At 33.9% G+C, this 17,728-nt stretch overlaps 1 protein-coding gene across 2 annotated transcripts; it reads right to left on the bottom strand.

The window, feature by feature from the left end:
• Window positions 1-206: 206 nt before the first annotated feature.
• LOC122324966 (adenylate cyclase type 3-like) lies at window positions 207-16,951 on the bottom strand. Of its 2 annotated transcripts, none has more exons than XM_043219766.1 (21): window positions 16,627-16,951; window positions 14,723-15,537; window positions 13,190-13,339; window positions 9,505-9,638; window positions 8,382-8,493; window positions 8,131-8,258; window positions 7,192-7,350; window positions 6,946-7,114; window positions 6,801-6,872; window positions 6,264-6,358; window positions 6,030-6,191; window positions 5,821-5,908; window positions 5,057-5,173; window positions 4,139-4,410; window positions 3,822-3,903; window positions 3,565-3,723; window positions 2,484-2,630; window positions 2,272-2,388; window positions 2,062-2,188; window positions 1,845-1,969; window positions 207-1,358 (listed from the first exon to the last, which is right to left on the bottom strand). In XM_043219766.1, the coding sequence occupies exons 2-21, from the start codon at window positions 15,353-15,355 to the stop codon at window positions 1,182-1,184; spliced, it is 3,225 nt and encodes a 1,074-aa protein (XP_043075701.1). In that variant the 5' UTR covers window positions 15,356-15,537; window positions 16,627-16,951; the 3' UTR covers window positions 207-1,181. The 2 variants fall into 2 exon arrangements, with proteins under 2 accessions (XP_043075701.1, XP_043075700.1); XM_043219765.1 differs by having other exon boundaries at window positions 6,264-6,361.
• Between the last annotated feature and the right edge of the window lie 777 nt (window positions 16,952-17,728).

The following is a 17,728-nucleotide window of genomic DNA, read 5'->3' on the forward strand; positions in this document are numbered from 1 at the left end:
TCTATCTGTCTGTCTTAAAATATTTCTTGTAGACTACTCAAGTATTCACTCTAAATTATGCTAAAACTTTTTGTGAAGTTTTCAAATGACATAAGATTTCTAACCTTGAAATGGCAAATATTTTTACATTCATCACTAGACTTGTTTACTTGACTTACTAGACTTCTATTGATGATTAAACCAAAAAGCTACTAAATGTGTCTGTTTAATGTAATGTTTTTAGGTTTTTTTATTGGCTGCCTTTTAAGTCATGAAATTTTCTTATTCTGTCAAACAATAAAAAAAAACTGACAACAGCGTTAAGAGCTGCTAAATCCACAATCTACAAAAAAATCCACACATTCTGAGAGACATAATTATCTGATCTATAACCAAAAGTTTCATGTAGGTCTGTCTATACATGAAACAAACAGTACGTCACGAGTGAAATGTGTTTATAAAAAGGCATTAAATGTCAATCAGCCTGCTGGGTATGAGATAAAGACCTGCAGATGGTGATTATTAAAAAAAAAGTAAATAAAAAAACGTTCTGACTATACATCAACTAAAATATTGTCTCAGTGTGATATTCTTGGCTAAAGCTACATGCAAAATAAAAATATAACTCTTAACGCTGTAATAATAGAATCCAAAATTCTGAATGATATACATTTTTTCATGCTCTTCTGTTAAAGTGATGTGTGTCTTTGAGCTGACATAATTTGAGTAGTGTTTTTTGGTCCTGATTGTGTTTGTTTGTGTTCAATAATTATAATAATCTTTATCAATTATTATGGGCTTTATATAGCCAACAATAACATTTTCTGTAATTACAACTGTCAGTTCATAGTTTACTGTAACCATATCAAATGCATATCAGCTATTTTTAAAACCAAAAGTGTATAAAGCATGCAATAGACCATATGGTGTGTTTTTGATCTGTCTCAATGATGGAACATGTGTTTTTAAAATAAAACAAGCAATATCAGTTTTTCAGTTAATACAACATTTGGCTGTTGTTTGTAGTGGGTAATTTTTCCAGAGTTGTCTATTGGGTTGTGCATGTGCTGCAGACTTGTTGAGCTGTAATGCTTATTTGGGAGACCCATTTTGACCCTTTTGCATTGTTTCTAAAAAAAAGTAGAAAAAGGCCCAAAATAACACAGAATAAAATGTCAATGTCCTTATCATCCTCAGTCTTCTCAGGATTTGTCTGGTATTTGATGTGGGAGAGACACTGCATTTGTCTTTGAGACCGGGTTGTCTTTGCCCTTCATAAAGAAAGTGAGCAGTTCTCCTTTTCCTTTTACATAGATGGGTCCTCTTCTGACAAAACGGAAACCGTACTCCTTCAGGATGTTATAGCAGTCCTCCACCACCTGGCGAGCACCAGCACCAGAAAAATACGTCTGTATCATATTATATATCTTCCATAATATAATCATTTTAGAAATATATATAATTTTATATATTTAAAATATAAATCCAGAATTCTCCAAACCACTTATTCTCCATAATGTCATGGGTAATTAAAATATATGTTTATATATTTTTTATAAAATAGTATTTATTATTTATTATAAAATAAATTATTTAAAAAAGGAAAATAGTTATTTTACTATATATGTTTATATTGGTTTGGCATATAAATCATGATGATAAAACGATTAAATATAATATAAATATAATCATATTTCCTTTGTTTTAGTGAAAATCTGAAAAATATTTGTCAAAAGGCTTAATTTTTAAAGCTGAAAAATACTGATGAGAAATACAGTATGGGAAATGCAAAAATATTGAGAAAATATTAGTAAATTATTATAATTTTTTTATAAATAAAAATAAACAAATAAAGCTTATATTACCTGTATGTTACCCATAACCCCAGTGGACTCCATACGACTGGCCACATTTACAGTGTTTCCCCAAATATCGAAATGAGGTTTGCGAGCACCAATCACTCCAGCTAACACACCCCCCTTATTCAGACCTGGCAATAAAACACACAGACAACATGGTCGAAAAACCATAAATACTCAACTATATCGTTACTTAATCAGAAGTAGCGTTCGGTTTGCTGACCTATGCGCAGCATGAAGTTATTGAACGACTGTTTGTTTAGGTTTCCAAGTGTGACTTTCATAGCCAGTGCAAAGTCTGCCAAATCAGCGAAGTGTTGCCAGCGTTCCAAGATGGACTGATCCTCTATCTGCATCCCAAACACACAATCAGCATCAGTAACAGACTACATTAGAGTACGTATTATGTGTTAGCATGTGTCGTGCAGCTGACCTTGCGGTCGGCGTATCCATTAGTGTTGCTCTCCGGCGTCACGCCCGATGCTGCCATGTATGTGCTGCCGATGGTCTTGATCTTTGTAATGTGGCGAAACTCCGTGCGATCCAGAAGCTATTCCAAATGAAAAACACATATGATTTTAAAGAGGACTTCTGCTTAACAAATGATGACAGACATGAAGAAGTAAAGGACAAAGAGACACTCACACTGTCAAAGTCAGAGATGATCTCATTCAGGATTCGAAGGCATTCTATTCCTCCATTGTTTATACTTTCCTCCGTGTAAAAGTCAGAGAAGTTGGGAATAGAGGCAAACATCACGCCAATCTCATCGTACGACTGACTGTAAAGTTCCTGCAATAAACAATTAAACATCAGTATGCGCAGTTTCATTTAAAGATTGCTCTCTGACAGGAATAGACAGCAATTGTTTTCCAACACAGGAAAAAAAAGGTAATTGCAAGTAATGGATTTTTTTTTTAATTTGCAAAAATAATTTAATTTAATTTAATAATTTAATTTCAAAAAGCATCTGAACTGTAAGATATAAAACTGTCAGAACTGTAAAATAAAAAGTTGCAATGACCTTTCTTGTTATTCTGTGGTGGAAACAAAAAAAAGTCAAAACTGCAAGATGCAAACTCAGAATAGTAAAAAAAAGGAAACACTGTGAGATGTAAATGCTGAATTTCAAGAGACAAAAAAAAAATCTAAATTTAAACTTTAAAATCCTTAGAAAAAATAAACAACTAGATGCCAATTTCAAATTCTGAAAAAAAGTTCAATATTGTAAGATGTAAACTTTGAATTAAGTGAAAAAATTTAAAAATGCAAGATAGAATTCTGAGGGAAAAAGTCAGAAGTATGAAATAAAAGATGTATAAACTGATACAAATAAATTTCTCAAAAAATTATTTACAATAGGCTATGTACAAAAAAGTCCAAAACTGTGAGATATAAATTTCAAATACTGAGAAAATGTTACGATGTAAGCTCAAAATTCTAAGAAAAAAAGCCATAATTGCGAGATGTAAACACATGATTTTGAGAAAAAAAAGTCAAAATTGGAAGACCAAAAATTTGAATTATGAGTAAAAAGTCCAAATGAAAGAGATACGTTCAGAAAAACAGCAAAATTGCAAAATGTTAACTTCTATGTTAAATTCTAAGGGGCAAAAAGTAGAATTTTGAGATGAGCCATAGTTATATACAGATTTAAGCTCACAATTCTAAAGTTCATATTGTTATGCCATGGCAAAAACAAGCTTCACTACTGTACAGTACATGCCTCATCGCGCATCTTAGAGCCCAGGAAGTGTTTGGCCACATGATCAGGAAGCATGTTAGTGACCAGCGCCTCGTTGTACGTTCTCATTTCATACACTTTCTCCTTCTGATTGTGAACCTCAATCTTCCACAGAAACAGTTTACGCGACTGTCTTTCCACCTGAGAGAGAAGAACAAAATTAGAATTAATGTGCTGATATTTGCTAAAAACTGCGTAGAGGAAATAAATGTGAGTTTCTAAGCTACTGTCGGACATACGTGACGCGCAAAGTAGTAGAAACTCATCATCATGATGATAATCATCACAGTCAGAAGATATCTGGTGGGAACCACTGAGTAACTGAAGAAAAATGTTAATTAGCACAAGTGTTTTCAACACTGATAATAATAAGAAATATTAAAATGATTTCTGAAGGATCAGGTGATACTGAAGATATATCCTTTTCCTTTTGCACCACATGATATTTTGGAATATATTACAATAGAAAATGGTTTTCATATTTTACATCATTTACACTGTATTTTCGATACATATTGTCCAAGTATGTCTGAACACAAACTCAAGCTTGTCTCACCTGTAGTCCAGGTAGCGAATGAAATCGTAGATGTCGTAAATGTACATCCAGCTGTGGATGTTTACGGCACCTGTTGCTATGGTAACCAGCAGCATGAGCGCCAGCTTGACCACATGGCTGAGCTGTACGAGCATAACAGTTGCCACGAGCGACAGCACTGATATGTATCCGTAGTGTTTGGGGTTCTCTGCGCAACCGCCGTCACCCAGAGACTCGAGTGTCATGCCGGAAGAGGAGTTCAGCAGCACAAGAGGGGGCTGAACACAGCTCAGCTGAAGAAAATGGCAGGAAAAAACATTTTAAGAGCCCTATTTAAACACAAAGTCTAAAATGCAAGTTGCAGGTGCATTTAGGGCGTGTCTAAATGCACTTTTGCTATTTTAGCGACGAGAAAATGGTCTGTGTGCCCAGGTGCATAGTTATATTGGGTTGTCCCTATTCTCTTGATAAGCAATGGGTGTTTTTTGGGTGTAATGTGCAATAATCCAACTAGGGTCTCATCTCCCATTCAAATAGATTGCTATTTACATTGCGGAAATTTTGCTTTTCAAGTGAAGAAACCGATCTGCTCATGCGCAAGGCTAATTCTGATACACGCAATGACTGTCCATCATTACATTTTTATATGTATGTAGCCTACAAAATAATATAACTACACAATAATCCTTTAGTTTTTAATATTTGGCATGTGTGCTCCTGGGCATACTTGTGTGTAATAAGCAAAGTCAATGTGCGTTGTGGACCCGCCCACATTAACGCTAATGATAGGGCCCTAAAATTCAGAATTTACTAAATGATTTTTGAAATATGCAATACAATGGCAATACAAAGTCAGGATACAGGACATCATACGATCATGTCAGAACAATAATCAGTCAGTAATAATAATTTGAAAATTGGTGACGTCTCTTTTCTCACCATATCAGCCACCTCAGCCATGGTCAGAACAAATATGGCAGCCATTGCCCATGTGTTACGAGCCCATCGTGTGCGGTCGATCCACTGAGAGAAAGACACCAGCCTACGGGGGAAGACCTGATACACACATATCACAATATTGCATAGTCAGTCTCTCTCTCACACACAGCCAAAATTACTCAAAAAAGTTTGAAAAACGGGAAGCTGAAATAAAATAAAATATAATATACTGCATTAAAAAAAAATCTAATTAATTTCAATTAAATTCATTTAAGTACTGAAATGACTAAAACTGCAATAAACTGGAATGTAAATCAATTTAAGCTAGTAATGTGTAAATTTGTACTTTTTGAATAGAAATATGGCGTATGTAAAAAGCGCAGCCTTTTGCATTTCAGTACAGTAACTATCCTCCAAACTGTTGGCATAGTTTACATCAGGCAAGAGTGTGCACGTTTATATTGACAACATGATTAAATATTTGGAGTATCTTGCTTATAAAAAACAATGACACAAGGACTTTTCATTCTGATGTAACTGATATGTTCATCGACATAAATACTTGATTTTGAGAGATTAACTAAAGATTTTTACATGCAAATATTAATGATGATTCGAGAAAAATGCTCTCAGTTCTGCGACTGAGAAAAACTTAAATTAACTCATTAATGAAAATATTAATTATTTTCTTTCTTCTACTTTTAAAAGTGAATAATGACAAAAGGATGCTCTCGTGAGTTCACTCAATGTGATGTTGGACTTACTCGAGGAAAGATGGCTGCTAGTGAACACAGCGTCAGAATCAGAAGTAACAGCTCACCAACAGCTAGAGTCACATAATTCACTATCAGCCTGTCAGAAATCAAGCGGATATGAAAACATTACACAAGAGAGGTGTTAATATCAATAAAGTATATGAATAGTCCATTTATTATGTTGTATTAGTGATGAATTATTTATGATCCTCACTTACTGTGGGTCTATGAGCATTTCCATGACTGAGGTGAAGATCAGAACGACACAACAACAGCTGAACGCAACACCCGTCCGTCTCTCCTTCTCTGCTGAGTAACGAGACTCCAGATCAGAGTCCTCAAACCTCAGAGACAGAACCGACGTCTTCCTCTTCTCCAGACTGAGAGGGAGACGGTGATGTGAGACAAAGCAAAGAGAAACTGGGACTGAAGCAAAAGTAAATGGTCATTACGTCTCCTCTGTCTCTCTCTCCAGCAGAGCTTTGTTCAGCAGCTGGTTCAGATGCTCATCCTCTATCCCTTCATCGATCATATTAGCCAGCTGCAGCTGCTGAGAAACCACACACAGGTCAAAGGTCGATATGGAGAGACAGACAGATAGATAGATAAATATAGACAGACAGACAGACCGACAGACAGATAGATAAATATAGAAAGACAGACAGACACACAGATATATAGATATAGACAGACAGACAGACAGACAGACAGACAGATAGATAGATAGATAGATAGATAGATAGATAGATAGATAGATAGATAGACAGATAGATAGATAGATAGATAGATAGATAGATAGATAGATAGACAGACAGACAGACAGACAGACAGACAGACAGATAGATAGATAGATAGACAGACAGACAGACAGATAATAGATAGATAGATAGATAGATAGATAGATAGATAGATAGATAGATAGATAGATAGATAGATAGATAGATAGATAGATAGATAGATAGATAGATAGATAGATAGATAGATCTCACCTGTGTCTCTGACTCCTCAGGTATGTTCTTTACTGATGTGTAACTGCCGCTGGGTTTTGTTGTATTAATCACCTGAAGAAAGTTTCAGATCAGTTATAATGAGAACAGCAGATCAGAGAATAAGAAAATCGATCTTGATACGCACTGTGCCGTTGGTCACTCCGTTTGTTTTGGGAGTGTCTTTGGACACGAGCACCAGGTATGTGTCGATACCTTTCTCCAGAAGATACTCACAGCGCTCTCCTCCATTGCCCTCCTCCAGCTCAAACTCACCGTGCAAACAGTCCATTGTGTTCTGAGAGATGTGCACACGCCTGCAGAGAGAGTCAGCTACACTGCAATTCACAAACAAGAAACTAATGATTTAAATACAGATTGCAGCTCATCTCACCCTGGGATGCCTCCTGACTCCATCTTGTTTGCTACAGTAACATCAGTAGACCAGACATCAAACTGCCAGCGCTTCTGTCCCAGGACTCCACCGAGTACAGTACCCGTGTGCACACCCACACGCATGTCCACTTCTGTCTGAGTTTTTTCACGCACATATCTGAGCATAAGAGAGAAGCATATGAGTCAATAAAAATGTCTGCTTTATAGTGGTTTGATTATATTAATCAATTATAATATAACTGTATATTTATATGTTTAATGAAAAAATCATATATTGATTATACATATTATACATATTTATTTATCTATGTTATTTAATTTTTTTATAAATATAAATTATATATATATAATATATATATATATATATATATATATATATATATATATATATATATATATATATATATATATATATATATAATATATACATAAAACTTAAAATGAAAACATAAAAATAATACATATACACATAAAACAGTATATAGTATTTTGTAATTGTAATAATGTATATATAATATAATAATAATAACATATATATATTTCAAAATCAAAAAACGCAGAACGTTTTCTGTAAGGGGTAGGGTTAGGTGTAGGGTTGGTTGTGGGATGTTTTGTACAGTATAAATACAGTCCAATAAATGACAAAAAACAACATGCGTGTGTGACTGTGTGAGTGTGTATGTGTATAAAACTGATTTTCATATTCATATACCTACAAACGAATTCCTTAAAGCAGTAGAACCCTACTTTTGTAGGTGGTTTTTAAGTGCCCTCTTATTATTCATAATTCAACAAATTCATCAGTGTTTCTTCCAACCCCTCCCACACTGATAAGCTCTAGGTAAAGTTTTTTCACAGATGCCATATATTTGAGATAAAACCCCTCCCATATGGCGTGTCCTGTAGATAAAGCTCCACCCAGTGGATGTGTGCTTACGAGATGGCCTCCACCATAGACAGGCCCATCATAATGGAGCAGACAGCATGATCTTCACGGTAATCTGGCAAACCACAGATACAGTAATAACAGTCTCCCAGAATCTTGATCCTCAGCTGGTGGTGTTGCTGTTAAAACACAGTGTTTGTATCTCATAAAAGTACCCTATAATATATGAATTTGTAGTCTTTTCTTCACAAGGTGGACATACATAAATATATAAAATGTGTGCGTTGGCTGTTTTTACTCACTGCTGCTAGTTTGTCGAAGCGAGCAAAGAGTTCGTTGAGCAGTTTGACAAGTTCTTTTGGGGTCACGGCAGAAGACAGTTGTGTAAAACCTACAATGTCTGCGAAAAGGATACTGCAGAGAGCGTGGAGATGTTAGATCAATACTTCAGTGTGTTTGAAGAATTTGAACAGCCTTGTTTGAAGTCAACATGAAATGACTGAACAAACCTGTAATGTGTAGTATTTGTGAATTAAACATGATATTCAACAATAAAAAAATGCTTTGGCTTATTATGAGACATCGTTTTGCGATCTACTAGTGTAACGATATAAATACAGGAAGGTTACACTGAAAAATTTGTATTTATGTATTTGATTTGCATTTATAATTATTCATTTGGATTATACCGTTTTAACACAAGAACACGTAATAAATGTAACATGAAGCATATTTGTCAGTCGTACATTTATTAAACATAAGAAAAAGGTAGGATTTCTACACTCAAAAAAAATGGCAGTTTATTAATACATTTGCATGTATTTTGTTATATTTAAAAAATATTATTTTCAAAAGGCACGTATACAAATAGCATAAATCTTTTTATTGATAAACCAATTACATTTATTCAGTTAAAAATTATGGATGGAACAATCAATATTTAGTTAGTTAATTCAATTAATTAAAAAGAGAGGTACTAAAACTAAAAACCAAGCAGTTTTTGTTATAATATATATATATATATATATATATATATATATATATCAGCTTATTCTCATTTTCACTGAGGTTATCTCAATGTACTAAAATAACAATAAACTGTATTTAATCAAATAAAACTAATTGAAAGTCAATAAAATATGTATATATATATAAAAAAAAAACTATAATAGTATCTAAAACAACCATGATAAAAATATATAAGATTAAATTAAATTAAATTTATTATTGATATATAATTTATATATCAATATATAATTGATTTATTATTGCATTCTATTTATCAGCACTAGAATAGAAATGATATCTATATATCGGTGAACAGACTCAAAAGAATCACTGAGGTGAATCAAAATCAAGTTGTGCGTAATAATAAATGAAGACAGAATAACAGTCATGGAGTGACCATTAATTTGAGTGTTTTACCTGACATTTTCATGGCGGTACATGTACATGGTATTGAACTGCTGAGCATCTGATTTCTGATTGGCTCCTTTCTTCATGCCCTGAAGCATCTCATCTGCTATGTGCTTCGGCAAAATGGACAACAGCAATTCCTCCTATACATGGACAAAACATACGGTACATATCAAAATACGTATCTACACGTTTGTGATTATGCACTATAATCCTATCGTAATTATAACAAATAAAGAATTGCAACGTCTTATGATCTTTGCAAGAGTCAAATGTATATTTATAATTTAGTGGAGCTTCAACAGGTGTATCTAAAGTCTAAAACACTGTCCTCGCTCTAGTTCACGAGAAGAAGAGCGATGTGGGATTTCGGGAGTTTGATCGCAGAGTGCATTTGTCCCTTGACGCCGTTGCCATGGTGAGTTAAACCTGTCATCCGTGCTCTGATTGGCTGGATGCACTCAAATCCCAGAAGCCACCGCTACTGCAGTGGCATTCTGGGATTGACAAGGTCTCTGGAAAGCATGTGACAACATAAGCAGGACAGACAGAAATACATGCTGTACAGATAGGCTGGTGTTAGCGATTAAGGATTCCATTAACACTTAATAGCAAATACTGTTAGTCGGTAATATGGCACAAGCTGTCAACATAAATGGGGCAAGACATCACATGGGAACCTGCCATTAATTTGCAGAATTTAAACAGTAAAATAATGCTGATAAAAAAGTAATTCATAAGCGTAATGAAAAAGTTGCATAGTTGGGACTACTAAGTATCCCAAGTTGATTTCACCATAAAACATTTTGGTGCATTAAGTGGTTCAACAAAATTGATGGATGACATATTTTGTCCAGGACTATCTGTTTGTTGACTAATAGCAGAAAGAAGGAGCGCTTTGAAAAATTAGTTTCAAAATAGTTAATGTTTGCAATTAAAAAAAGGTTTACAGTTTGGATTTGTGATGCTAGTGCCACAGAAATACCATCTGGTAGTGGTATCACGCCTTTTTTTTTTTGATTTTTTCCAATACTCACTGATACACATGCATCACAAAATCCTCTTTTGAGACATTTATCTTTCTGTTCACTAAGCTAAAACGATAAAAAACTTTTTTCATCACTTCAACACAAAAAGTGTTACCTTGTACTTGTACATGTGTAATGACAATAAAGTTGAATCTAATCTAATCTAATCTAAAATAAAATATATGTTAAATATTTGAAAAATTATTGTATTTCAGCTAGTTTTTCAGGTAGTAAGCATTGTTTCTTTTTTTTATTTACTTTAATTTGTACTAAAATAATAAAAACTAAAACTGAACTTATATATATAATTATAATATATAATTTAATACATGTATAGTCTTTATGCAGCTATTACATAAACAATTTAATAAATATATACAATGTTAAATATATATATTTTTATGAAGCTCTTAAAATACTTAATATGTTTTCATGTAGCTCTTAAATTAATAAATATGTAATTCAATCGTACTATGGAGGGTCGAATTACTAAAAATGGAAGAGTAAATAAAATTTTTAATATATAAATAAATTGTTAAATACATAATAAAATAATGAAATATATAAATAATGTAGAAATACATAAATAAATATATAAATATTTATTCATGTATTTAATTATTTCATTTTAATTATTTATTTATTTATTAATTAATTCATTCATTCATTTATTTCATTGACATTTAATTTTCAGGGTTACAGTTGTTGGATCGTCACCAAGTGGGTTGTATCACCTTTGATTTGAACTTGATTTCTTCGGTCTTGCTTCTAGTTTAAGCGGCTTTTTTGTTTTTCGCATCACGGGCTATAGCTGAGAATGACAAAAGATCAGTTTTTGTGTCTTTGACACGTTTTTTTGCCATAATTCTAAATTGTTAATGATGAAGTATGACGTCTTTAAAGCTGAAAATCTATCTAATTATGAAGGTAAATCAGTAACACAACTCGAGAGCCGTTTAAATTGAATGTGAAAACTTGTCATATTAATATTTGTATTACAGAATTTACACTCACAGCTCTGATGTGAAAATCTGAAATTTGAAGTTGTGGTTAATAGTTCTAAATTTGTTCAAAATTTTCAGTGCTGCTCTCCTCGCGTCGTTTCATGTCATCTTCTCACTCATTAAACTATGACAGTTGCTTTACTGCAAAAAATGGTCACTCTAAAGTGATGAAACTATGGTTCCATGTGCTTTTTAAAACCATTTTCATAGGCAGATGTATCCCTTCTGCCTTGACCATAAAGTAGATTCATTTCTACTATGAATGTGAATTGTTCTACGATGGAAATAAACACTTTATTCATTCATTTTGTGTTTTAAGTAAATGTGAAAAGAAGATCGGTTCACATTTGAATTGTGTCACGACACGTTAAAGAGCCACAAAACTATATTTATTGTTTTATTAACCTTGTTTTATATCATAAGTTACCTGCTCTGTCTTGTTTGTCGGTGTTTTGTCATCTTTCTCTTTTGAATTTGTATTTTTTTAATGCGTGAGAAGACGTGTGTAGTGTGAGAGCTGCATTGTGTTGTTCCTGAACAAGAAAGAAGACCAAAGAAATCGAGTTTGAAAGGTGACGCCACTCACTGAGTGACATGCTGGCAACCGTAACACCGAAAATGAAATAAATAAATAAATGATTAAATACACTAATATACTAATACACTAATAAAAACAATGAATAAATAGATAAATGATTAAATAGATAAATGAATATATAAATAAATATGTGATTAATCAATTAATAAACAGATAAATAAATATAAATATTTACATATTTGTGTTTGCATTTTTGCGTTTAGTTATATATTTAATTATTTCATTTTGTATTTAACAATTTATTTCTAACAATTTAAAAAAACTTTAATAAACAAATCAGAAGTGCTGATTATGTTAATGATATTACTATAATAACTATATGTAAATAATATAATAATAAATAAATAATAATAATAATATATACATGGATGTGATTCATGCATCTGTTAAATGAATTATTAAATAAATATAAGTCTTCATATAGCTGCTAAATAATTTCATAATTGTTTGGTATTTTTTTCTTTATGCAGCCCTCAAATAGTAAATATATGTAACTTTTTGGCTGAACTAATGTCTGTATTGCACTTTAATAAAAATAAACTATATATATATATATATATATATATATATATATATATATATATATATATATATATATATATATATATATATATGCCTATCATAAAACTAGGTTTAGTACGTACTGTGTGACCAACATAAAATAATGTGTGATGGCAAATTTGGGCTCTTGGGTCTTTAGTGTTGCTGCTGTCACAATAACAGTAGCCTAGGGATTGACTTCAGTACTGCAATAAGAGTGACAACGGAACACAACCTGCTCTATGTGTGTGTGTGTGTGTGTGTGTGTGTGTGTGTGTGTGTGTGTGTGTGTGTGTGTGTGTGTACAGTGTGTCCTTGTCTCTAGTTCTGCTCAGATGTGCCAATAACAGGTAACAGGACACATGGGTCCCAGAGCAGAGCTCCACCACTGAGCCCAATTAGAACATCTCGGTGCATTCATTACTCACACACTCTAACATGGCGCAAAATCCCCACAATAGCATCCGGTGCAACCGTTTTTATTCAGAGAGAATATGTATTTGGGTATGCATTTGTGCACGTACCTGCTGTTGGCTCTGTTCTTTCAGCGTAAGACTGACTTCCAGAGATTGTTTGGCCTCAAGGAACGCCGTTCGGTACTTACGGTCGGCCATGAAATATGACATCACGCCCACCAGCACAGCAGCAAAATACAGCATCAGATTCGCCACCAGCTACGAGAAACAACACACTCATGTCACTTTTGTTTGAATATACACACTCCAGCCTCACAGGACATGGTTTTGCACATGAAAAATGTAATGTTTTAAAGGTGTGGTTGAGATCGACCCATGACGTCAATGTGAAATTGTCGTATCATATCCTTCCATGGGACCGGTGTGCATGACATATAACATGTTGCTCCCACAACCCTCTGCTGTATGCATTACAGTTTTAGGGACTGTCCCACAATCTCCCCAAAGTACCGTTTGCAAGTGTCTATGTAAAATTAGAAAACACTTAAACTGTTACTAATTCAGTGTAAATGTTTAGGAGTTATTTTATGCTCACTGAGGCTGCATTTATTTGATGAAAATACAGCATAATAGTGTGAAATATTACAATTTAAAAAATTACTTTTCTATTATATAAAATGTAATTTATTTCTGTAAGGGGAATCGTGATTAATCACATCGAAGGTAAAGAATAATAATAAAGATTATATTAAAATAATAATAATTATTATTAAAAATAATTATATTGTAAAATAAAAACATTATTAAATATCACTTCAAGTAAAATACTATTATAGATATTATAATTCAATTATTACAAAATACAATTATTTCATATAATTTATTTATTACATGAAGTAGCCTACTATTTTTATATGGTTAGCCTATATTAATATATCGATTATATTATTCAAATGTAAAAAATAAAATAGTATTAAAATATAATATAACACAATTACTCAATGCAATTTATTTGTCACCTCATTAAAGACTATTTTTGTAATGAAATTAGACTGTGCCTTCATAAACACCATGGTAACAAAATTCATACCATTTAAAAAAGTATATAAAATTGTAATTACCATTACAAAATAGCACTGTGTGGGTACCAAGCGCATTCAGAAGCATAAACAATGCAAATCGCTGTAAATGATTTCTTCACAAACAAAAATACTTTTAAGTATTTTCAATATATATATATATATATATATATATATATATATATATATATATATATATATATATATATATATATATATATATATTTTTTTTTTTTTTTTTTTTTTTAAAGTGGCATGATAATATCCTAATATTCAAGGTTATTCAATGTTAAGTGACAAAACTATAAGTGCGCGTTTCTGTGAACTGGGGACGTCTATTACTTATACTGACCAAAAACATCCCCTAAAATATCCCCTTACAGAAAACCTGTTTGCATTGTTACACTTTCAGATAGGTTAAACATCATTTACTAGTTTTGATATTTTTTGGCCAGTCCCAAAATGTAAAAAAAAAAAAAAAGATTTTTACTATCCTTTTGGGGATATTAGGTCAAGTACAAGTATATATATATGTGTGTGTGTGTGTGTGTGTGTGTGTCACCTGTCTGATCAGCACTGTTAACTGCAGTTTGTCTTGGTGTCTCTGTGCTATAGTGAATGCCAGCAGAAGCGTGTGCGCGCAGCACGAGAGCGCGCTGAGCAGCGCGATGGGCGCGAGCGGCAGCGGGAGCGTGAGGAAGAAGGAGAAGAGGAAGAACGTCTGCCATCCTACAGTGTCACCGGCCGCGTGAAACCCCGCGAAGTTCAAACTGAAGTAGCACAGCACGTGGACCGTGATGAGCGTCCAGAGTGCGTACGGCACTAGTCCCCGGGACACGAATCCCGGCAGCAAGCGGAACCGGCACAAAATGTAGAGCAGAATATCGGACGCGAGCCCGCCCGCCGCCACCGCGAGCGTCTTCAGTTTATCCTCAGAGTAAACCACCGCGCACATGATGACGACATAACCGTTAAAGAGGGCCGCGAACACGATCAGCACCAGTAACGTCTCCTGCCGCTGCCGCAGAAAATACGTCTGATAAACTTTCTCCAGAGACTCCGGCGCAAACTTGAGACGCATGAAACGCGGCAGCGAGAGCGAGCCGCCGCGCGCCGCCGTTATCTCGCGCGCGCCTCCGCCAGCGTGCGGCTCTGCCACGGTAACCGGGCCGTCCTGAGTCCCGTTCACCGACATACTGAGGCCCTACCGGAGTTTGACGTGTAATACTGCCGTCTGTGGAAGATCCGTCACGGCTGTCCGAGTTTATTCCGCTCGGGTTTGAGTAGAAACGCACCGGAGAGATTCAGTTCGTCATTCCTTAACGATCCCCGGCTCCGTTTCCATGACAAACGCATTTCGAATCGCTCTTCCACATCCTAAAAATACAACAATAACCAGGAAAGGAACAAATAAGCCCTAGTTTCCTTATTCATTACGTTAAAATATGTAGATATTAAAACCGTCGAACGATTAATCGCGATTAATCAGATTTGTTGACAGTTTTGTTTACATAATATAGGTGTGTACCATATAAGTGTATTAATGTTTATGTAAAACCACATGGAATATATTTTGGAAATATTTACATATATATTTATATTCATGTAATTCATATTATATAAGAATATATTTAATAGCTTTCTTGCATATATATATATATATATATATATATATATATATATATATATATATATATATATATATATATATATATATATATTCATGGCTGTGTTTTTCTATTGTTTATACATAAAGATGAACACTTATATATTACGTAAACAAAAACTAAATGATGACTCACTTAACAGCACTAATTAAAATGTTATTCATATATTATAGCCTAATGATAGCTCTCATGAACTAGGCTACTATAGATAACGCTAAAAAAAGAAGAATTTAAAGGTACACATAATCACGCAAATTTAAGTACAAGTTCATTAATTGACATACGTTTTTTAAAAATGATCTCTTTAAAAATGTTTGTGGCGCTCGCCTCAACAGGTAACCTTAGAAAGAGAACGCTGCTCCATGGATCTGTTTTATGACAGTATTGCCTGGTCAGTTGATTAAATATAAGTATAGGCTATACTAATAGCTTAGTAATTGTCTACACAGTCTGGCTAACTGCACATATATACATGCATGAATAAATAAATCAGACTGTTATCAGATTAAGAAAGACCAACAAAAATTTGATTGTATAAACTGATTTGATTTTACCCCACTATGCGTTTACTTTTTGGACTGAACGCAAAAATAGAAATATATGGAGAATTGTTACAGATTTTCCAAGTAAGTGCAACAGCAGTATCTAGGATAAATGAATAAATATAAAAACATAAAATATCATAGGTAATCTACGTGACGTTTTTTATTTTTGTGTGCACTGATTCTGATTATGACCTTAATGATAAGACACAAATCTAAACACCAATACAAAATTAATGAACAAATTTGTATCTTACCTGATTCAAGTGGAAGCGTGATTTTTTAAGCTACTGCTGTTAAAGTGGCAAATCACATTTCTTGACATTCTTTAAAATAAAACTAACAAAAAAAAAATACATATATATATATATAAAATTATGAAGGGATTAAATTAACTGAATATTAAGTGATATTTACAAATATTTATTCCGTTAAAGCCAGATATTCCATTTTGGAGGTTTGGTAAACAATCCATATATCACTGAAGGCTTTCTGATAACCTTCATGTAAGACTGTCAGTATCCTCAGTGAACCTCAGATACAAACAATAACTCCAGCTCTCGCTCTCTCTCTCTCTCTCTCTCTCTCTCTCTCTCTCTCTCTCTCTCTCTCTCTCAAACACTCTCTCTCTCTCTCTCTCTCTCTCTCTCTCTCTCTCTCTCTCTCTCTCTCTCTCTCTCTCTCTCTCTCTCTCTCTCTTCCCCTCTCTCTCTTCCCCTCTGTCTCTCCCTCTCTCTCTCTCTCTCTCTCTCTCTCTCTCTCTTCCTCTCTCTCTCTCCTCTCTCTCTGTCTCTCTCTCTCTCTCTCTCTCTCTCTCTCTCTCTCTCTCTCTCTCTCTCTCTCTCTCTCTCTCTCTCTCTCAGACAGTGTTGCTGTAACCAAACCCAACTCTTTCCAGGTTGCTACAGTGTGTTCTCTTGTGAGTATAAAGCTGATGCCTGAGGGAACTACACAAATGTGTTGTCGCATTAAGTTTTCCATTCTATAATATGTTGTAATGATTTCCGCTACTGTTTATGTTCATGTAGTAGTACTGTTCATGCCTGTTTGTTTACAGAGCTTTCACGTGGGGTCATCATTCAAGAACATTTATCTTCCAGAAGCAGCAGTAGTATTACAAAGGTATTCCTCGTTTCCATGCTGGCTCTGCTTGCCTTTTTATCGCACTCTTCGTACTTCACAGGTATGTTTCAGCGAGAGTAGGTGTGTAAATAGAGCTGTTTCGTTTGCATGCAAACATTTAACCATTATTCCCCAGTTAAGACAGTTAATGTCCTCTGCAGGGATGCTGGATGGAGTTGTTGTCCTCAAGGCCACTCGTACACATGGGGGCAGCAAACTCTTAGATTTGATTTGTTT

This window comes from Puntigrus tetrazona, chromosome 20 (assembly GCF_018831695.1).
Source record: "Puntigrus tetrazona isolate hp1 chromosome 20, ASM1883169v1, whole genome shotgun sequence".
Lineage (NCBI taxonomy): Eukaryota > Metazoa > Chordata > Actinopteri > Cypriniformes > Cyprinidae > Puntigrus > Puntigrus tetrazona.

Coding starts and splice junctions, on each gene's coding strand:
- LOC122324966 (XM_043219765.1), bottom strand. CDS start 15,355: ATGTCGGTGAACGGGACTCAGGACGGCCCGGTTACCGTGGCAGAGCCG. Junction 8,494..9,504: donor TACCGCCATGAAAATGTCAG/GTAAAACACTCA, acceptor CGCTCTCTGCAG/TATCCTTTTCGCAGACATTG. Junction 6,192..6,263: donor GAGAGAGAGACAGAGGAGAC/GTAATGACCATT, acceptor TCTCCCTCTCAG/TCTGGAGAAGAGGAAGACGT.